The sequence below is a fragment of the Spea bombifrons genome, chromosome 2 (genome assembly GCF_027358695.1).
Source record: "Spea bombifrons isolate aSpeBom1 chromosome 2, aSpeBom1.2.pri, whole genome shotgun sequence".
Classification (NCBI taxonomy): Eukaryota; Metazoa; Chordata; class Amphibia; order Anura; family Pelobatidae; genus Spea; species Spea bombifrons.
The window spans coordinates 5,906,370-5,929,626 of NC_071088.1; the positions used below are offsets into that span (position 1 = coordinate 5,906,370).

A 23,257-nucleotide genomic window follows, 5' to 3' on the forward strand; every position below is an offset into this window, starting at 1 on the left:
GGACCACTCACTAAAATCAGCAAGACCTTCCACTAACATCAGTGGGCAGTCCTGACTGCATTCCGCAAGGGTAGGCTGCAGGTAGCCGGAGCCCAGGAGTTCCCAGGTATGGTAATACGTCCATGGATAGAGCGAAAGAACCAACAACCCGGAAGCCAACTGGTGGTGTAATCATGAATAGGTGATTTACTTAACATGCTCAAGTCTGCTGGTTTGAGCCACTGTGGCTCCTAACACAGACAAGACTGTAAGTTGACTTGGTTCACTTGAGCAATTCAGATTTGGATAAAGACCATCAATTCAATCATTTAATAGCAGTCACACCTTTTCGCCTGTAGGTGGCACTGTCAGCCTTTTGATGCAAGTATTAGCATAAAGTAATTTATCAAACCGACCAATAACTTGCGGTTAGTGACATTTTTGGGGGGATGTTCAGATTAATCCTTTCAATGAAGGGAGTCCCCTCCCTTTATTACCCCATGGGACGGTTGGTCATTTTTTACAATTTTGCTGTTAGTCAGATTTAGGTAACTATCTAACAATCAGCTTACTGTTTACATATGGAAACATATAAAGCTAAATCTAAATAATTTTCTGGAATTCCCTAACCCATGTTTTGCAATATATGCAGATGAGCAACCTGACTTTGGAGAAACAGGGATTTTAGTCTCCCTTGCAAAGGGCAGTGCACCTCGGAACAACTTGGCCTGGGAGGCTCCAAGCGTTAATGGTCTATATGAGTGACTCTATTGGTCACCGGCAGGGGCCTCCTCTGGCATCAACCAATGACCATTGAGTTTTAGAGGGGGGCGGCAGGTATGACAAAGGTTACAGTACTGTGTTAGGCTAGCCGAGTTATTTTATATGTATGCACTTGGTATTTATTATTTATGTGTTAATGGTTTTTGTTTTAGGAAAAGGTTTTTTATTTCAGTATAGGCTAACACAGTACATTTTTGTAGAAGTGGTCCGACTAATCTTGCCACTAATGGGGAAGAATAATCAAACAAAGCTGGAGAACGTGACATGAAGATGCTGGTTTTTAATATACAATACATATATAATTATCATTTTTACTTAATTCGTGTCAAACCAAACTAAACGTAAATGACTTAAAAGCCTGACAATCATTTGAAGAAGAACAATGCGGTCTTATCTATGAAGCCATGTTTTGGTATTAGAGACTTACTTTGAGGTCCTATTTTTGTGCCAACCATATTTCCTTTTTTAGCGACCCTCTATATGTGAAATTGTTTTTGTGGGGTAGTAATCCCCAGAATGTTTTTACGCATCTAATTATCCACATTGGATATATAATCATAGATAACACTAGATATGCAGGGTGGCTGAAGAAACTTAATGGTTAAAACCATTTCCTTTTTGCGCCTCTCACGCACGGTATGTATTTTTACTCTCAGAATGTATATTTATTTCCAGTTTTCACTTATGTAATGCCACAACAATAACTAAGGGTTTGGTTTGTATTTTTACATTTCTTTTACCACTATAATCCTTCCTAAATTTTTATGTTCTCACGCAAATTACATATTGTTTTTTCAGGGACATAAACATAAACATTGATACAATTTTTAGATGTATAGTCCAACATGAATAATACATTAAAATAATGAAAATACTTGAAAAAAAACAACGCATTTTCTGTATTATTTTTCTATGTTAATTGCCCCAAAACTGGGTGATGGGTGTTATGCTGAATGTAAGTGTGTGAGAGTGATGGGTGTTATGCTGAATGTAAGTCTGTGAGAGTGATGAGTGTTATGCTGAATGTAAGTGTGTGAGAGTGATGGGTGTTATGCTGAATGTAAGTGTGTGAGAGTGATGGGTGTTATGCTAAATGTAAGTGTGTGAGAGTGATGGGTGTTATGCTAAATGTAAGTGTGTGAGAGTGATGGGTGTTATGCTGAATGTAAGTGTGTGAGAGTGATGGGTGTTATGCTGAATGTAAGTGTGTGAGAGTGATGGGTGTTATGCTGAATGTAAGTGTGTGAGAGTGATGGGTGTTATGCTGAATGTAAGTCTGTGAGAGTGATGGGTGTTATGCTGAATGTAAGTGTGTGAGAGTGATGGGTGTTATGCTGAATGTAAGTCTGTGAGAGTGATGGGTGTTATGCTGAATGTAAGTCTGTGAGAGTGATGGGTGTTATGCTGAATGTTTGTGAATGAGGGTTTCAGATAGCATGGATGTGTAAGTGTTGGGGGATTGCTTGGCATAGGGAGTACGTAATCATATTCCTTTCATGCCCAGATTCCAGCATGTAGTGGCTGCCTAGGCATGATAGGAGTGTGATTGCTGTTATAAATTATTTTTTGGTCCAACTTCGGTGTGTTAACACTTTTATTGGACAGAATAATTCAATTACAGTATTAATATATATATATATATATATATATATATATATATATATATATATATATATATAATTGCAAACAGCAATCACACTCCTATCATGCTAGGTCAGCCAGCACATGCTAGAACCTGGGCATGATAGGATCGTGATTGTTGTTATATATATGTGTGTATATATATATATATATATATATATATATATGTGTGTGTGTGTATATATATATATATAAATATATATATATATATATATATATATATATATATATATGTTAATATTGTTATTGATTTTTTTGTCTAATTTTGCTGTTACTTTTAATAAAGTATTTTAAAGTTTTTTTTTTTTTTTCAGTTTTGGCAAAGTGAATGCTGAATTTTCAGTTTCGGTCCAGAATTTTCATTTCGGTGCATACTATACTATATACTATGCCAGTCACTAAATTGGTAAGCCTACACCACATCAATGTTTGGCTTAGTATATAGTGATAGGGGTTGTCAGTGTCTGGCTCAATGTATAGGCACACATTGACGGTGGTACCGCATAATCCCTAAGTATATAATGATAACAGTTATGCTGTACCCCTGTCAATGTTTGCCTAACCATAGAAACTATGCAGTTTTAAAGTGTGTGTGGGGGGGTGCCACATACAGGATCTGCCACAGGTGCCAAATACTCTAGGTATGCCCTTGCATCATGCGGATGTCAGACCCAACGGCCATGCCTCAGCTCCTCTTCCCACGTCTTAAAAGGGGTGTGATGAAGAGCTGAGGCATGCGGTGTGTGCACGCCGGCCACTTTAATTTCATTAGGCGCTGGTGGAGTGACTGCCGCACGACGGCCGCTTTCAATGTCGCTCGCAGCCGCTTTGATGGTGCAATGGGCCAGTTGACTAGACTTGCCCCCCAGGCCTTAGGCTGCCAGCCCTCCCCTGGTGTCAAGGATGACACCGGCTTAAAGGAGTTCAGAGGAGAGAAGATGCCCAGAAGGATCTGTCCAGACCTTGCTGGGATTTCTGTTGACTCCCCCTGCTGGCAGATCACACACATTGCTATCAGCAATGCCAGTATTTTTTTAATGAAATATACATAAGAAACATAGAATAAACAAAATATAGAGGGGGCTCAGTGGTGCTCAGGTAACACAACTGTATCGCACATGTTCTTATAAGGTTGGTGGTTAGAACAGTCCTTTTATTGGACTAATAGAGAACATTTTGTGGATTCCATTGGAAAAAAGAGACCTCAGAGGCCACCAGAAGTTTATGTTATTTTCATTGGTCCAACATAAAAAGATCTAGAGTATCATAGGTTACATAAATTGTATCAAGACTTTATCTTCTCTTGGGCCTATACAGGGCCGTCTAATATTGAGTAAACCTTGGGCAAGCATTTGCTGGGCCCCCCATCCTCCCTGGCACACAATCACGCCCTCCGCTCCAACACCAAATATCCCCGTTAAAAACGAAAATATGTAAGAATTGTTTCCTTATTATACCAGAGAAAACCTACGGAACATATGACTGTTGGGATAGGCCGCTGTACCTTTTATGTAAAATAAACATTGTTTGGATATTTTGGATTTACTCATTTATTTAAAATATTCATATTGTTTTTAATAAAATTATTTATCGTTTATTGTATTTGTTATTTGCTGTTTTATATATCACCACCATATTCTGTAGAACTTTACAATTGGTTAGAAGGACATAACTAATAGTATATAACATAACAATTTAACTTACAGATACAAGAAGTAAGGAGGGCCCTGCTCAAAAGAACTTACAATCTCGAGGGAGTTAGGGTGTATTACACAAGAAGTAAAAGTGCTACTGTTAGGGAATGGCAAGCCACACTAGTATAAGTGAGCTAAAGGAATATGGGAGGAAGGGGTTAATGTGTGGGTCCTTAAAGAAGTGGGTCTTGAGGGATTTTTTTAAGGACCGAAGGCAGGGGGAAAGATGGATACGCCGGGGGAGGAATTCCAGAGGATAGGGGCAGCCCTTGAGAAATCTTGTAAGTGCGCTTGAAAGCTAGAAAGGACTGATGGAGAGCATTGGATAAGCGGAGAGACCAGTGAGGAGGGTTTTGAGGAGTTCGGAGAGACCGGTTAGGAGGGTATTTAGAGATGAGTGAAGAGATGTAAGTAGGGGAGTTACCGTGAAGAGCATTGAAATGAATCCTGAAGCGCACAGGCAGCCAGTGAAGAGATTGACAGAGGGGAGAGGTGTTAGTAAACCGATGGGAGAGGAAGATAAGTCTGGCAGCAGACCAGCTAAGATAGAGTTACAATAATCAAGGCGGGAGATAATAAGGACATGGAGAAGAGCCTTAGTGCAAGCAATGCTTTTAAGATGGTGACAGCTTATTTCTCAGACAGACTGGATGTGTGGTTGAATGAGAGGTAAAAGTCAAGGGTGACACCAAGGAAGCGTGTGTGAGGAGACGGGGAGATAATTGCACCATTGACATTGAGGGAAACTGATGCGGGAATATCGGCATTGGAGGGAGGGAAGATAGATTGTGTTTTAGGAAAGGTACAGACATCCAGGTAGAGACAAAGGCGAGGCAGCTGGTTACACAATCTAACACAGAGGGAGAGAGATCGGGAGAGGATAGGTGGATCTGGGTGCCATCCGCATACAGGTGGTATTAAAATCCATGACATTAGTTTGCAAAGTGCGGTATTGTAACGCGAGAACAGAAGGGGGTCCTAGAGATGAGCCTTCGGGGTACATCAACTGAGATGTGAGTGCAAGCTTTACTGGAGAGGGAGACGCTGAAGGTGTGTTTGGAATGGTAGGATGTCAACCAGGAGAGAGCATTGTCACAGAGGAGACAAGCACAGTCAAGTTGATGCCTATATTTTCTAACTGAGTAGATTTATAATGAGACCCTTCAAGAAAGAATAAGGTCCAAGGGGTGACCATCATGGTAAGTAAGGGAGATCAAAGGAAGAGATATAAAATATATTCAAGAGCTTGAAATATACGAAATCAACAATACGTGAAATGCGTCGGTACCCTGGTAAAATAGCTCATGCAGCAACACAAACGTTACCATAAGACAATATTCATTTTCCCTTAACCCAGATGTTTCTTTGCTTCTGTTGAACATAAATGATAGAATCCAGTCCTGAACCTAATTATTAAAATACTTGTGCTTAACCTATGGATTCATGGGATGGATTATTATCGGAATTATACTTGGTCCTAACTCAACCCCACAGTTTAATTTATATGTTGGGATGTCAGCAACATGATCGCTATGGGCTAACCTAAGACCTCTCTGACTTACAGAGTTTTTACTCCAATCTCAGGGACTCACTGTGAATGAATAGATTCTCAGGGTCATGCAATCTGGAGCTGAACCCTTCATATAGTGCTTTGATTTAATGAAATTGAAGCTTTCCATATATATATCAAAGATGAAATCCCTGCTCGAATACATGGGACTTAATTCAAACCAATCAAAGACTATTATTAGAATCATTTGGTGGCCAACGTTGTTGAGTCTCTACAACAGAACATGTTTGTTGTAATCGTGTTTACTTTGAACTTTAATTATTTTTTAGTAGCAGAGGGGTTAAATATTGTAGCTCGTGTGTTTAACAGGTATTAGAACAGTGTTTTGAGAAATAAATTGGATTGGAATAAGGGATTTTCCTGGAATAGACGTGAGTTTTTGGAAGGAATTGTGAATTCGGATCATCGAGATAAATGGGGTTTATTGATTTGTTGTTAGTATTCTGGGTTAATGGGAATTCCCAACCTGTACAGATTCCTTCTCTGATGTTTGCTCTGTGACACCCAGTTTAAGAGAAACATCTCCCTTTGTAAGTGTCTGGAATGGATGACTCACAGAAACCATGATTAAAAGAAAACTAGAACGCCATGGCTTACATAGAAACAGTGACGGCAGAGAAGAACCATTTGGTCCATCCAGTCTGCCCAGTCTGAATACTTTCCTTAGTACATGACTTAGGGTGCTGACCTAGTGGAGGGTCTACAACTAAGAGTCCTAAACTGAAGGGGTTACATGATCCTATTGGCTCTAGCATTTCTTCACATAGTATTGAGCTCAAGATTTTGGGACTTCTGTGCCATCTGGTTGATCCATATAATGGAGGTATATGTGGGGGAGGTCTTGGGAGGTGTTGAGCGGGAAAAAACGCCTGTCAAAATAAGAAAAACAGCAGGACTGGACTCTTTATAAAAAGGTTTTGGCGCTAACTTTGCTTCCTTTTTAACCAGTTACCTGCAGGGAAGAAGATATCTGCCCACCCTTAGTATTTGGTTACGCTTTCCTATGGTTTGGCAGAAGGGTCCCGGGTTAGAAGTTTGGTTGGATGGCCAACCTAAAAGGGTGAATTGCCAAGTTTTAGTGAGATGGTAGATGTTAGATGAGAGATGAGGGCCAGGTAACTCAAGCCTCTGTGTTTGGATGTGGTGGCAGGGATCTGTTTGTTGAGGTCTCATAAGTTCGTGTACTTAGACTGTTTAGATGGGACCTTATAATTCTGCCAAGTTACAGTTACAAGTTACAGTTACTAAAATATAAGGATGTTAATTATATGCTAGACTATTTGATATTTGAGTGTTTATTTGGTTATTAATAAAGAAACTTTGGTAACTAAACGCTGTGGCCAATTTTAGTTCCAGCTGGCCTCAAGTCGTTCTTGTGTCATGGTCTCTGTTTATTTGGGTTGGGCTGAGGAGGCACTTTAATATACATTAGCAAGCAAGAGTATGGAGGAGAGGAGCGACCAACACAAGATTCATCTAGGGTGCTAGAACAATTTTTTAGATAAACTCATAACTTTATTTTTTTTACGCACTACTCTCCCCACCATTTCGGATTTATATGAGAACCCATTAAAAATTATTTTACATATTTGGCTGTTTCTGGTTGAAAAAAAAAGTTGTTATCTATATAAAAGGTATCTTTTCAACTTTTTGTAAATTATTTTTCTCCTTTCTGATATATTTCCAGACACAAATGCTTGTAAAATGTAAATCAAAATATTCATATGCAATACCATAAAAAACATCACAATTAAATGACGGAATTTAGATGTGATAAGAGTGGTTCTATGTGTGTGTATGTGTGTTTATCTTTATGATTTTACCAGCAAAGGCTGATTTGGTTCAGAACTAGGAGTTTAATAGGAAATATTGGTAGCAACTCTGGCTAAGAACCCAGGCAGAATACACAAATGTTTAAAATGTTTGCATCGCACCGGAAAGTTGGAACTTTCCCACAGCGGTTGCCCAGTTTACCCACTTGTAGGAAAGTTATTCCTCTGAAAAGGGTTTGTACTTTCACAGCAACCTTGGGGATTCCCATGCTGGAGTATCATTTTATTTTCATTACATTTGACTAAAACTAAAAATATACATCACAAAAAATACTGATGTATCATGTATTTCTCAATAAAAACATAAAAAAATGAATTTCTGTTGGAAAAAAATACATTTTGTTTAACAAAAATTCATGCAATAACAGGAATTAGACCCACTGACATCAACAGGACCACTCGCTAAAATCAGCAAGCCCTTCCACTAATATCAGTGGGCAGTTCTGACTGCATTCCGCAAGGGTAGGCTGCAGGTAGCCGGAGCCCAGGAGTTCCCAGGTATGGTAATACGTCCATGGATATACCGAAAGAACCAACAACCCGGAAGCCAACTGGTGGTGTAATCATGAATAGGTGATTTACTTAACATGCTCAAGTCTGCTGGTTTGAGCCACTGTGGCTCCTAACACAGACAAGACTGTAACTTGACTTGGTTCACTTGAGCAATTCAGATTTGGATAAAGATCATCAATTCAATCATTTAATAGCAGTCACACCTTTTCGCCTGTAGGTGGCACTGTCAGCCTTTTGATGCAAGTATTAGCATAAAGTAATTTATCAAAGCTTCCAATAACTTGCGGTTAGTGACATTTTTGGGGGGATGTTCAGATTAACCCTTTCAATGAAGGGGGTCCCCTCCCTTTATTACCCCATGGGATGGTTGGTCATTTTTTACAATTTTGCTGTTAGTCAGATTTAGGTAACTACCGTATTTATCGGCGTATAACACGCACTTTTGATAACTAAAATAAGAAGAGAAACCCTACCTGCGTGTTATACGCCGATTAAAAATTTGCAGCCACGTCTCCCTCGCTTCCGGTCCGGGCGGGGGTGCGTGTTATACCCCGGTGCGTGGTATGCGCCGATAAATACGGTATCTAATAATCAGCTTACTGTTTACATATGGAAACATATAAAGCTAAATCTAAATAATTTTCTGGAATTCCCTAACCCATGTTTTGCAATATATGCAGATGAGCAACCTGACTTTGGAGAAATAGGGATTTTAGTCTCCCTTGCAAAGGGCACTATGCCTCGGAACAACTTGGCCTGGGAGGCTCCAAGCGTTAATGGTCTATATGAGCGACTCTATTGGTCACCGGCAGGGGCCTCCTCTGGCATCAACCAATGACCATTGAGTTTTAGAGGGGGGCGGCAGGTATGACAAAGGTTACAGTACTGTGTTAGGCCAGCCGAGTTATTTTATATGTATGCACTTGGTATTTATTATTTATGTGTTAATGGTTTTTGTTTTAGGAAAAGGTTTTTTATTTCAGTATAGGCTAACACAGTACATTTTTGTAGAAGTGGTCCGACTAATCTTGCCACTAATGGGGAAGAATAATCAAACAAATCTGGTGACATGAAGATGCTGGTTTTTAATATACAATACATATATAATTATCATTTTTACTTCATTCGTGTCAAACCAAACTAAACGTAAATGACTTAAAAGCCTGACAATCATTTGAAGAAGAACAATGCGGTCTTATCTATGAAGCCATGTTTTGGTATTAGAGACTTACTTTGAGGTCCTATTTTTGTGCCAACCATATTTCCTTTTGTTAGCGACCCTCTATATGTGAAATTTTTTTTGTGGGGTAGTAATCCCCAGAATGTTTTTACGCATCTAATTATCTACATTGGATATATAATCATAGATAACACTAGATATGCAGGGTGGCTGAAGAAACTTAGTGGTTAAAACCATTTCCTTTTTGCGCCTCTCACGCACGGTATGTATTTTTACTCTCAGAATGTATATTTATTTCCAGTTTTCACTTATGTAATGCCACAACAATAACTAAGGGTTTGGTTTGTATTTTTACATTTCTTTCACCACTATAATCCTTCCTAAATTTTTATGTTCTCACGCAAATTACATATTGTTTTTTCAGGGACATAAACATAAACATTGATACAATTTTTAGATGTATAGTCCAACATGAATAATACATTAAAATAATGAAAATACTTGAAAAAAACAACGCATTTTCTGTATTATTTTTCTATGTTAATTGCCCCAAAACTGGGTGATGGGTGTTATGCTGAATGTAAGTGTGTGAGAGTGATGGGTGTTATGCTGAATGTAAGTCTGTGAGAGTGATGAGTGTTATGCTGAATGTAAGTGTGTGAGAGTGATGGGTGTTATGCTGAATGTAAGTGTGTGAGAGTGATGGGTGTTATGCTAAATGTAAGTGTGTGAGAGTGATGGGTGTTATGCTAAATGTAAGTGTGTGAGAGTGATGGGTGTTATGCTGAATGTAAGTGTGTGAGAGTGATGGGTGTTATGCTGAATGTAAGTGTGTGAGAGTGATGGGTGTTATGCTGAATGTAAGTGTGTGAGAGTGATGGGTGTTATGCTGAATGTAAGTCTGTGAGAGTGATGGGTGTTATGCTGAATGTAAGTGTGTGAGAGTGATGGGTGTTATGCTGAATGTAAGTGTGTGAGAGTGATGGGTGTTATGCTGAATGTAAGTGTGTGAGAGTGATGGGTGTTATGCTGAATGTAAGTGTGTGAGAGTGATGGGTGTTATGCTAAATGTAAGTGTGTGAGAGTGATGGGTGTTATGCTAAATGTAAGTGTGTGAGAGTGATGGGTGTTATGCTGAATGTAAGTGTGTGAGAGTGATGGGTGTTATGCTGAATGTAAGTGTGTGAGAGTGATGGGTGTTATGCTGAATGTAAGTGTGTGAGAGTGATGGGTGTTATGCTGAATGTAAGTCTGTGAGAGTGATGGGTGTTATGCTGAATGTAAGTGTGTGAGAGTGATGGGTGTTATGCTGAATGTAAGTCTGTGAGAGTGATGGGTGTTATGCTGAATGTTTGTGAATGAGGGTTTCAGATAGCATGGATGTGTAAGTGTTGGGGGATAGCTTGGCATAGGGAGTACGTAATCATATTCCTTTCATGCCCAGATTCCAGCATGTAGTGGCTGCCTAGGCATGATAGGAGTGTGATTGCTGTTATAAATTATTTTTTGGTCCAACTTCGGTGTGTTAACACTTTTATTGGACAGAATAATTCAATTACAGTATTAATATATATATATATATATATATATATAATTGCAAACAGCAATCACACTCCTATCATGCTAGGTCAGCCAGCACATGCTAGAACCTGGGCATGATAGGATCGTGATTGTTGTTATATATATGTGTGTATATATATATATATATATATATATGTGTGTGTGTATATATATATACCGTATTGGCTCGAATATAGGCCGCACTTTTTTCCCCCACTTTAAGTTTTTAAAGTGGGGGTGCGGCCTATATTCGGGGTCTAGCGCCCGACGCCCGGGACATGCAGTCCCGGGCGCCGGGCAGGCAGCGGGGTTAAGATACAGATCCCCCGCAGCGGTGCAGGGGACCTGCATCCTTCTCCCCGATACGCTCAGACAGCCTCCCCTGCCAGCACTTCCCACCGGGGGGGGGGGGGTGCCGGCACGGGAGGTTATCTAAGCGTTTTACCTCTGCCCACCCCCGACTTACCGGAGCAGACTCCCGGGTGTCTTGCGGGGCCGGCGGGAGACATCTACGCAATACGCGCATGCAACTTCCGGTACCGGTACCGGAAGTTGCATACGCGTATTGCGTAGATGTCCCTCGCCGGCCCCGCAAGACACCCGGGAGTCTGCTCCGGTAAGTCGAGGAGGGGGGGGCAGAGGAGGACAGCGGCAGCGTATCGCGGGGAGGGAGGACATCGGCAGCGTATCGCGGGGAGGGAGGACAGCGGCAGCGTATCGCGGGGAGGGAGGACAGCGGCAGCGTATCGCGGGGAGGGAGGACAGCGGCAGCGCATCGCGGGGAGGGAGGACAGCGGCAGCGTATCTCGGGGAGGGAGGACAGCGGCAGCGTATCTCGGGGAGGGAGGACAGCGGCAGCGTATCTCGGGGAGGGAGGACAGCCGCAGCAAATCTCGGTGGGGGACAGAGTGGCAGCATGTTTTTTTTGGTGCTTTTTTAAAGAAAAAAAACTTTTTCTTTAAAAAAGCACCAAACTTTTAGGGTGCGGCCTATATACGGGGGCGGCCTATATCCGAGCCAATACGGTATAAATATATATATATATATATATATATATATGTTAATATTGTTATTGATTTTTTGGTCTAATTTTGCTGTTACTTTTAATAAAGTATTTTAAAGTTTTTTTTTTTTCAGTTTTGGCCAAGTGAATGCTGAATTTTCAGTTTCGGTCCAGAATTTTCATTTCGGTGCATACTATACTATATACTATGCCAGTCACTAAAGTGGTAAGCCTACACCACATCAATGTTTGGCTTAGTATATAGTGATAGGGGTTGTCAGTGTCTGGCTCAATGTATAGGCACACATTGACGGTGGTACCGCGTAATCCCTAAGTATATAATGATAACAGTTATGCTGTACCCCTGTCAATGTTTGCCTAACCATAGAAACTATGCAGTTTTAAAGTGTGTGTGTGTGGGGGGGTGCCACATACAGGATCTGCCACAGGTGCCAAATACTCTAGGTACGCCCCTGCATCATGCGGATGTCAGACCCAACGGCCATGCCTCAGCTCCTCTTCCCACGTCTTAAAAGTGGTGTGATGAAGAGCTGAGGCATGCGGTGTGTGTGCACGCCGGCCACTTTGTTTTCATTAGGCGCTGGTGGAGTGACTGCCGCACGACGCCCGCTTTCAATGTCGCTCGCAGCCGCTTTGATGGTGCAATGGGCCAGTTGACTAGACTTGCCCCCCAGGCCTTAGGCTGCCAGCCCTCCCCTGGTGTCAAGGATGACACCGGCTTAAAGGAGTTCAGAGGAGAGAAGATGTCCAGAAGGATCTGTCCAGACCTTGCTGGGATTTCTGTGGACTCCCCCTGCTGGCAGATCACACACATTGCTATCAGCAATGCCAGTATTTTTTTAATGAAATATACATAAGAAACATAGAATAAACAAAATATAGAGGGGGCTCAGTGGTGCTCAGGTAGCACAACTGTATCGCACATGTTCTTATAAGGTTGGTGGTTAGAACAGTCCTTTTATTGGACTAATAGAGAACATTTTGTGGATTCCATTGGAAAAAAGAGACCTCAGAGGCCACCAGAAGTTTATGTTATTTTCATTGGTCCAACATAAAAAGATCTAGAGTATCATAGGTTACATAAATTGTATCAAGACTTTATCTTCTCTTGGGCCTATACAGGGCCGTCTAATATTGAGTAAACCTTGGGCAAGCATTTGCTGGGCCCCCCATCCTCCCTGGCACACAATCACGCCCTCCGCTCCAACACCAAATATCCCCGTTAAAAACGAAAATACTTGACTCAACAGATTATTAGGGGACTGTCAGAGTCAGTCCAGTCTTCCCTCCCCCCACACACAGGGCGGAGGAGCACAATACTATGCAGATACCACAGCAAATTAATGGTGTGGGTCCAGCAAGTGACCGGAAATGAAGTGTAAGTTGTTATTGGGGTGTCTTTAGGTTTTCAGGGACCATAATGCAGGCCACCTCCATGGTGCCCCCTCCCCCATCATCACCCCCAGAGTCTCCTTGTCTCCTTCACTATTCCGCTCCTCTCCTTTTCTCCCTCATGTAGTTCAGGAATAGTTCAAATAAACAACATCAACTGTAAAAACACAGCTTAGAAAAACAGGCATAGATCATCTGAAAAAGACATACAAAACCATGTATGTCGCCATCTTTGCCCCAGTCAGCCTGTCTGTGTCATCTTTGCCCCCAGTCAGTCTGCCTCTACCAGCCCTGCCCCAATCAGCCTCCCTGAGTAATCTTTGTACCAATCAGCCTCCTCGTGCCATCTTTGCCCCCCACTTTCCCATCCATGCTATCACATACATACTCACTTGTTCACTCATTCACACATACTCATTCATACACCTTCCCCCACCATCTTACCACAACTCTAGATTTGACGGTGTTGCTCACACACTTCCACATGCACCCGCAGCTTGCCACTGTGTTACTCGCACACTGTGCTAACATCTTCTTTTTTTTTACTGCCCAGGGGAAACAGGAACGTGTCTCTGAACACTTGCTCACAACTCAGAGATAAGCCGCTGGCCAGCACGAAAGGGATCGCAAGTTGCTGCGAACTCAAGGGGCAACTACTATGGCCCCCCCAGGAATGACTGGACCCAGGGCAGCTGCTTTTTTGCCCCATGTTAAAGACAGGCCTGGACTTATAGTGATGTATACATAGCCGCTGATGTCGGGGGAATCCCCACTGCCATCATTAACCTTTGCGATCCTTAATCTCCGAACAACATAAATTACAAAATCTTTTTTTTTTTTAATTAAAACATTTGCATAAAGCAAGAATCCTATAACGTTGCATTTTCATTTTCCAGTTCAACCTTCTATATCTCTGGAGATTAACAGGCTGCAACTAAAAACTTAACAACTCAAAGTGAATTACATCCAGACAAGACCTGGACAGTTATTAGTACATATGGTGCAAAGCTCAGCCATTGGAATGAATTGACTTGTGAGGTTTCTCATCCTACATTTACACATTCTGAGATAAAACATTTTACAATGTCAGGTATGTCGGTATTGGGTTTTGTGAATCGTGACAGGCTACTCTTAACATTGTACACACTAAGCTAATGCTTTTATTTCTTATACTTCACTGAAACTTTTCTTGCCTCCTTCAGAAAAAAAAACAAAAAAACAGAAGTTTTATACGTGATGTGAGAACAACAAACGGGAAGTACGCGTGAAAAAGAAACCTTGTAAATAAACTGTGTAGTCTTTCAGAAGAATATTGTAACCTTGCTGACCACACCTTGCTTAAGAACGAACCATAGCACTGATATACTACAAAGAATGCATTTTGGGTTTAGGATGGTGATACTTATTGCCACAGGTGTGATTTCTGCAGGTAAGATCTATTGATCTTTTTATTAGTTTTCTTTTTCTCTATCAGTACATTGTTTTTTAATTGTATTCTAGTTCATGGTGTAAGGCAAAGGTAGGGTACGATTCAAGAAGTAAGATGCATCTAATTATTATAAATGGTTATTAATATAAAGATAAATGTAGTGTAACTACACCATTTTAATGAATGTTTTTTTAATTCATACCATGGTGCATCTGCAAACCAAATTCCATATTTTCTGCGGAAAACAGGAGACAATTCTCAATTCTCATTAATACAAACTCAGTCTCGGAGAAGGATGAGATTTAAATATAAGAAACATCACTTCATCAAATCAAAAGCTATATTAACCATAAAATATCTAAGTATTGACAGCAGTATATGGGTTAAGAAAAATTGACTGACAAGGTATATGATAAAGTCATATTAATGAGATCAGGTTTTTGACAGAAATAAATCTTTGGTGTGCTCTCTGTCTTCTACTCTATGTTCTGGCTGGACGATGCACATACGTAAATGATTTATGAAGGTTGTGTGCAAGATTTTTTCTAATATATATATATATATATATATATATATATATACTGATTAATTATTGGTTTATACAGTGTAGCGCGACCAGAAAAAAATCCTAATGTAAGTATTAAAATGAGCAGCCTTCACATTCCAAATGTGGTCTTACCAATGACTCAAAAAAAAAGGGAAGTTTATGTTTTGATCTCTTAAACCTATTCCCCTTTCAATAAATGCCAGCATCTTGCTTGGCTTAGCGTCAGCTGCCTGATACTGTGCAAAGCTGCACAGTCTATTTTCAATAAAACATTGCGTATATGCAACAATCACAACTCCTGCTTAGTAGAGTTTGACCATGCTGTATTAAGTATGTGGAATTCTCTTCCCTGCAGCATCTGACTACATAAATGTATAAGTAAAGGCGTGAATGAAGAAATGTTAGTGGTTTTATGCACCTCCATGTAATACAATTAACCATTACAAGCAATAACCAGGAACTTCCCTTAACCTTTCCTGGCTACAGTTTAATACGATCTTTAGGATAAAAACCAATAGGGTACCTCCAAGCATGGCCAAAAACTGTCGAGCGCCCTTGCCGCCCTTCACCAGCTCAAGGGGCCCCCTCTATACTACTGGCTTTAGTCATAACCATAGTCATAAAACTTCATTAGAGTGGTTTAGTCATAACCTTTGGCTAGTTACAACCACTCTAATGAAGTTTAACACAATCCAATCTACTAACTCTAGTCTCCCTCCACTCAGCGGGGCACATGGGCAGGAATCTTCAACATGTTCTGAAATGTGCTCCCACACCCCACTTCACACCACTTATCTTTCTTGTACTTCCTAATGCTAACCTTTGCTAAAATTACAATTACAATCACAATCCGTCATGTGGTAAAAGAATGATTTCCTATTATCTGAACTTTTTTTTTCCAGAAGTCGTTGTATATGTCTTCCCTGGAACGACTGCTCTCCTAGATTGTGAACATGTTCCAGGAAACACCTCTATAATGATTACCTGGCAGGTCCATCTCTTACAATCACTTTCGTGCTTAATGTCTACTAAGGACAAAGATTCGTACAACAACTGCAGCGAAAGGATAATAAATAAAAACGTGTCTCTTGAGATACTTAATACCCACTTAACAGACAGGGGAAACTACACCTGTGAAGTGGCCGACGACACAGGAACATTCTGCAATACTGTGATATTGGAAATACTGGGTAAGAATTAATGTTTAGCTTGTAATCCTAAATACAGGTTTTTCATTATTACAATACACATTTATTACGACTGTTTTTGTAGTTATTAGTGGTTTATTCACTCATCTCTTTTCTAGATACAAAACCACATATGTTTTTCAACTCTTATACTGTTTATGTATCCAAGATCAGCATACCTGGGAACTTGCGGGATTCGGCCAGGACTGCCCACTGATACTGACCATGTTGGTGGGCGGTCCCACTAACTTGGGGGCATAGCGGCTGATGTCGGGGGCATTCCTACTGCCATCAGTGGGCGTTCTCGCTATTGTCAGTGACATCACGGGAAACACCCTCATTTAAAGGGGAAATGGACGGGTAGTGGGCTGCCTCTTTTGACCCGGAGGATTCAGGTGCTTCTCATAGAAGTTCTCCAGGTCAAACCAGGAGAGTTCCCAGGAATTAAAATCCAGCCCAGATTGGACATTTGGCACACCAGGCCATTTGGCCACAGTAACGTCATCCACTGGCCTTACAATGTTTTAACGTCTAGCTTGTTAGGTGCGGTAGCAGTTGAGTTCAACACAAAGACTAAAACAGAGTGAAGGCCATTCTTTCCATTCTATGGATTTAGTTTATTTAGGGGTGACGTAAGGGAACAGGGCATATTGATGGATCCACATACTTAAGCCTTTAACATGACCTTTTGGATCCATCAACCTTCTTCAGGACTCCCTTTTTCATTTTGCCAGTTTCCAAGTCACCTGCACACCTTTCAATCCTGTTGATTTTTGAAGTCTGCAGTGATCTCTCATATAAATTACTGCTTTTCCACTTTTAAAATAAAATTAATTTCCACTTTATTTTTCTTAACCTTTGCAACCCTTAATCTCAAAACAACATAAATTACACAACCAGCTTTTAAATTACAAAATCTGAAAAATGAAAACATTTGTAGAAAGCAAGAATCCTATAACGTTGCATTTTCATTTTCCAGTTCAACCTTCTGTATCTCTGGAGATTAACAGGGATGGTTTACCGGAGTGCCAGGCTCGTGGTGGGAGTCCAGTTGCAAATATTTCTTGGATTCCAGAATCCAAAAATGTAACAACTCGAAGCGAATTACAACCAGACAAGACCTGGACAGTTATTAGTACATATGATGCAAAGCTCGTCCATTGGAATGAATTGATTTGTGAGATTTATCATCCTGCATTTACAAATTCTCAGATAATACAAATTACAATGTCAGGTATGTCTATATTGTTTTTAACCAACACTTATTTAACACTGCATAATGCCTTCACCCAAGAGTACACCTCAATGGCTTTGTCAGTGTGTGTGCACCATCCTCTACATCAATAGTGCCATTTTCACTGCAGTTGGCTAATGACGGGCTTGTATAGTTGTTGTCAGGATTCGGCCCCAGCCGCCCCTTTAAGAGGTCTGCCTGGAGTTGAACTCTTCTCCCCAGCCGCCCCTTTAAGAGGTCTGCCTGGAGTTGAACTCTTCTCTTTGCCCTCTTTCCCTTATTCATCTAAGGATCTCGGTTCCTCTCCCCTCTCCCCATGTCCCAGTTGAGAAGCATCTGAGGATCTCGGCTCCTTACTCCATCCCCTATGTTCCTTGCCTTGTTCCCTGTCCTTTGTGGTGTCCTGTACCATGTATGTCTTGTTTGGTTGTGTTTAGAATCCGTGTTCTGTGTTGGTTATGCTATATCCATGCGTCTCTCACCTGAAGCATGTCATTAACACACCTGACCTAACCAACAGGCTTTATATTCCTGCCTCTCAGTAACAGAGGTGTGAGTTCATTAAGTTACTTTGGAGTTGTAGTTAATGCCCAACTCTGGATCTGTCTCTTGGATTTACCATTTTGCCTGCTTGTTACCTTTTTGACCCAGACTGCCTATGGGATTAACCCATTTTGTTCACTACCCATCGCAACCCCTTTTGGATTCTTACCTGGACTATTCTAACGTCATACTCCCCAGCAGTCTGTATACTTGATATGTCTCCCACTCTGATACTTATGGTGAGATGTATCTTTTCTGTTTGATATACCTATATTCAAACATTCAGCTTTTGTGAAGTGTGCGTGTCACGTCAACTTGTGTAGTGCATACATGGACTTGCTACCCGGTAGAAATGGTATGGGCAATTTCAGCATGAGAGGGGTTAATTCGATTGTATAGGCACGTGGTGCCAAAAGGTCTTTTAAGATGAATTTGTCTTTTGAAGCTAGGACTCCAACCAGGGCCCTCTACAAGGTGTGAAATCTTACAGTGGAGATGCCGCGATGTCCACCATATGCCTGGATCCCCTCATAGATAGTGGATTCCTTTGATATGCTAAGTTACCACTAGCAGTTAGGAAAACCACCACAGAAGGGGGAGGGCACTTATGGTTCCTATAGGTACCTCTCCTCTGCTTATACCACCTCTGGGCCGGCTTGGAAACTTGAGATGAACTGGAAAAGGTATAAATTTAACAAGAGAATATTGGTCAGGGTGCTTACTAGGGGCCAAGATCTAATTTTGAGTAAGTCGCCATCTTTCCTTGCCGGAGCCCTACGGACAGAAAAATTGTTACTTTACCTCTCAAGTGAGTAGTTAGGTTTTCTGTAATTTCTCCTTTTTTATTTTATCTGTTTGGTGTAAATAATCTGTTTATCATCTTTTTTGTATGCACCGTGACTATTTTTTGTTCATAATAAATATTCCTTTATTAAGTTCTGCCTTTGTCTGGTAAAGACTCGCGTTACCTGATTAGACCAATTTAATGGTAATTTGAAATCACATAATTATTGTTTTAAAATATATTGTGTGGGTTTTTAGTCTAAATCGCTTGGGGGACCAAGGCACCCCATTTATAAATTGTCTTGGTGGTGGCAGCGTTAAATTAGTTATATCATTATAGTTCATTGTGGGTGGATATTTTTATCACTATTTCCGGTCTAGGGCAGACAGTGAATTTTAACCCATTTACCACCAGAACCAAGTCACGCGCACGCTTGGAGTATGGTGTGTTCGTGACACTCCCGCGTTCTGGACTCCAACATCGAGTAAAGGCTGAGATTTGATGAGCCTGACAGTTGTCTACACATAAGCAATGGGTTACTGTAACATTTTACAATGCTACTAAATCAAACCTGTGACAGACACTACAGCTACATATTTCCACGTCTCTTTAATATGGGGTCCTTGGGACCCCCATTTAAATTTTACAATTGCCTATTGTAGTGGTGGTCATTTTTGCAAGGTTCAGGTGAGGATATGTTTGGTCTTTCTTACTGTTGAGTATCGGTAGCTTGTCTGTGTTTTGGGTGTGTGAGCCTGTTTTGGACAGACATAAAGCTATCCTGAATCGAAGACAAGACCAAGGATTCATTAAGGTTTGAGTCTTTATAGCTTCTAGATTATGGAATCTGTTGTGCACCTATATTTTTGGGTTATAACCCCATTGACCCACTTTGATACATTTTTGGCATAATATGTCCTATTTGATAGTTGCATATTTCATACATAATAGAAGTAGAAATTGCATTTTACGTTCATATGTTAATGTTTATCCTGAATTTCACACACAGGTGCGTTTCGTACAGGTAATTCATATGTTTGGATTGTGGTACCTATTGCCCTGGTCGTTGTTTTTGGATTCTTTTTCTACTGGACACGAAAAAACTTAAGGTATTTAAAAAAGTATAATTTAATTAAACTTTGCTTAGTATTAAAAAAAAATGAAAATTCAAATAAAAAAAAATCTCATAATTGAATCTGATATTAAAAATTTAAAGGGAATTATTATTTTGTGATTTGGTTACCCGTAGACGACTGTACACACTGAGTAGAGTACACAACTGTACACTTTATACTGTGATAACATGTAACAGTGCTTGCAGCGATCTACCGGATGTAGCCCCTAATAATGCTTTACAAACAATATGCACAAAAAGGTACCTACATATAACCGGGGGCTATGCTTATTGGGGCTATTAGGAGATCATAACAATGTGCAAAGTGAATTAAAGTCATTTGTTGATGCAAATTATTATTTTGTTATTTTTCAGAATCTGTACCAGCATGGGAATTCAGAATAATAACAGAGAGGTAAATTCCATAAATATTGAATAGTGTTTATTGACGGCTACACTTTTACCGGTGAGGGTATTCCCAGTAATACACATCGTATCTGAGTGCAATCTTAATATATTGACACCAATGATATGGAATGTAGCCATAACGAACAATCAGGGCCGGACTGGTGATGGCCAGGTGGCCTTGGTACCTTAAGGCGGGGGCCGCCTGATGAACTCGTTTAGAGTATAGAGTAATGTCCGCCAAAGCCCAACTGGCATATGTCCGGTGTGCCAGATGGCCAGTCCAAGCTTGTTAAAAAAATTAAGAACATATGAGACTTAACACACAAGCTCACCTATTATGTCAAGGTGGAAGATGAAAAATAGGTGCTACTTAGCTGAAATAAAATTTGCTTTATATGCAAACCAAGTGAACGTGCGATGAGAAAAGAGGATGTAATATCTTCGAAGTGTAATGTAATGCATCTCTGCTTAGGAGGAGGGGGTGAAATAAACCAGATAACCTTTAGTGAATTTGCAAGCTGGACTTTTCAAACCAGTGAGTTTTTGCCAGTTTAGTGATTTAGCACCAACTAAGTATTAATGGACCAATGAGATGTTTATAAAAGTGGAAGATTTCATATTCTTTAGTTTATTTAGATTGATATTTGATATATCAAATTTATATATATATATATATATATATATATATATATATATATATATATATATATATATATATATATATATATATATATATATATATACATGCCCCTACACATAATTTGTTTTTACTTAGGGGGTCCCCAAGAACATCAAAAAACACAAGCCACTAATTAGTTATTTATGGTGCCCCATGGTTGGTGCCACCTAGGTCATCTATGATAATTTTGTGCCGCTTGACATCCTTGTCTTTTACAGAATAAAGAAGATTTGGAGCCATATGCCAGCTACGTTCAGAAAATCAACACAATATATAGTTCTGAAATTAAGCGACCTGGACAACGGATACTAAAGAAACCTGAATCTTTTGGAACTTTGAGTTCAATTTGACCGGTTAATACATAAAATAATTCCTGTATAAGAGATATCAGGTACAAAAAAATTAACTGAGACAAATCTCTAGGATTAAGACTTAAAAAGCATTCGTTGTCATGTAATTTTGTGTTCCCTTATTCTCAAAATAATGTCACTGAAGGAATCGGATAGGACCAAAATAGGTCAAGATTGTGAGCTTGCGAGCAGGGCTCTCCACCTAAGGTATCGGTTTATATTAGTCTTCCCATCTTGTTACACCCCTTGAATATATGTATTGTGTTATTGTTGGTTTTATATAAATAAAAGATATTAATAAGAATAAGAATAATATGTTTAATGCTGCCATTATTCAATCTGTGAGAATTTATGCCCACTTACTCACTAAAGCAAGCCTTTTGACATGAGTTTGCGGAACAGCTATGGTTTAGGGCTGCAACTAACGATTATTTTCATAATCGATTAGTTGGCCGATTATTTTGTCGATTAATCGGATAAAAAAAATGAATGTAAATTTTTCACTTATTTAAAATAATTTAATAAACAAATGATGTTAAATACAAACAGCAGAATAAAAAAAACTTTGATAAAATGCATTTCTTGTCTTTATTTCCCAACCAGCCCCCCCAATTGATGCACATTTGAGCCCAGGCTTGCCACGCTGCCTCCCAGACATGCCACGCTGCCTCCCAGACATGCCACGCTGCCTCCCAGACATGCCACTCCACGCTGCCTCCCACATATTCGACTCCATGCTGCCTCCCACATATACCACTCCACACTGCCTCCCACATATACCACTCCACCCCCACATATGCCACTGTGCCTGATACGCCTTATACCCCCTGATACACCACTCCATCCTCCCCAGACATGCCACACTGCCTCCCAGACATGCCACTCTGCCCTCCCCACATATGCCACTCCACTCTACCCCCAGATATGCCACTGTGGCCCCAGATATGCCACTGTGGCCCCAGATATGCCTTGTACACCGATACACCACTCTGTCCTCCCCAGACATGCCACGCTGCCCTCACCACATATGCCTTATATAATGTATATGCCTTATACCCCCAGATATGTCACTCCGTCCTCCCCAGATATGCCTTATACCCCACAGATATCTCATAGTCCCCTCATAGAGTCACAGACCCGTTAGCATCACACTGACACCATACTTTAATAAATAAGTACTGGGTTAATCTTCACGGCCCCCAGGATTTAGATTCCCCTTAGTCTACCCCCCTTTATCTCTAACTGCACCTTAAGTCAACTTTATTTAATTAATCAAATTAACCCTCAGTCCTCATCATTAAATTAACCCTAAACACCCCATTAGCCATAACTACCCCTAAATTAACTCTAAAAACCCCATCAAAACAACTACCCTAAATTAACCCTAAACACCCCATTAACCATAACTGCCCCTAAATTAACCCTAAACATCCCATTAACCACAGCATCCCCTAAATTAACCATAAAGACCCTGTCAACCACAACAGCCCCTAAATTAACCCTAAACACACCATTAACCACAACTGCCTCAAATTAACCCCAAACACCCCATTAACCACAGCGGCTCCTAAATTAACCCTAAACACCCCATTAACCATAGCTGCCCCTAAATTAACCCTAAACACCCTATTAACCATAGCTGCCCCTAAATTAACCCTAAACACCCCATTAACCATAACTGCCCCTAAATTAACCCCCACCTCCCCTAACTTTCAGTAGCCCAAATATTAATTTTATACTTACAGTTAGATGAGTGTCACAGCCATGTGGTTCTGGCCTTCTGGGAGAAGGAAGGGGGCGGGGCCAGTTGTCAC

At 40.4% G+C, this 23,257-nt stretch overlaps 1 protein-coding gene across 1 annotated transcript; it reads left to right on the top strand.

Annotated features, from left to right (window-relative positions):
* Window positions 1–14,488: 14,488 nt before the first annotated feature.
* Window positions 14,489–21,728, top strand: LOC128473348 (cell surface glycoprotein CD200 receptor 1-like). Its single transcript, XM_053455519.1, has 6 exons — window positions 14,489–14,597; window positions 16,047–16,334; window positions 17,311–17,565; window positions 19,902–20,001; window positions 20,382–20,421; window positions 21,312–21,728. The coding sequence occupies exons 1-6, from the start codon at window positions 14,543–14,545 to the stop codon at window positions 21,441–21,443; spliced, it is 870 nt and encodes a 289-aa protein (XP_053311494.1). The 5' UTR covers window positions 14,489–14,542; the 3' UTR covers window positions 21,444–21,728.
* Window positions 21,729–23,257: the final 1,529 nt, after the last annotated feature.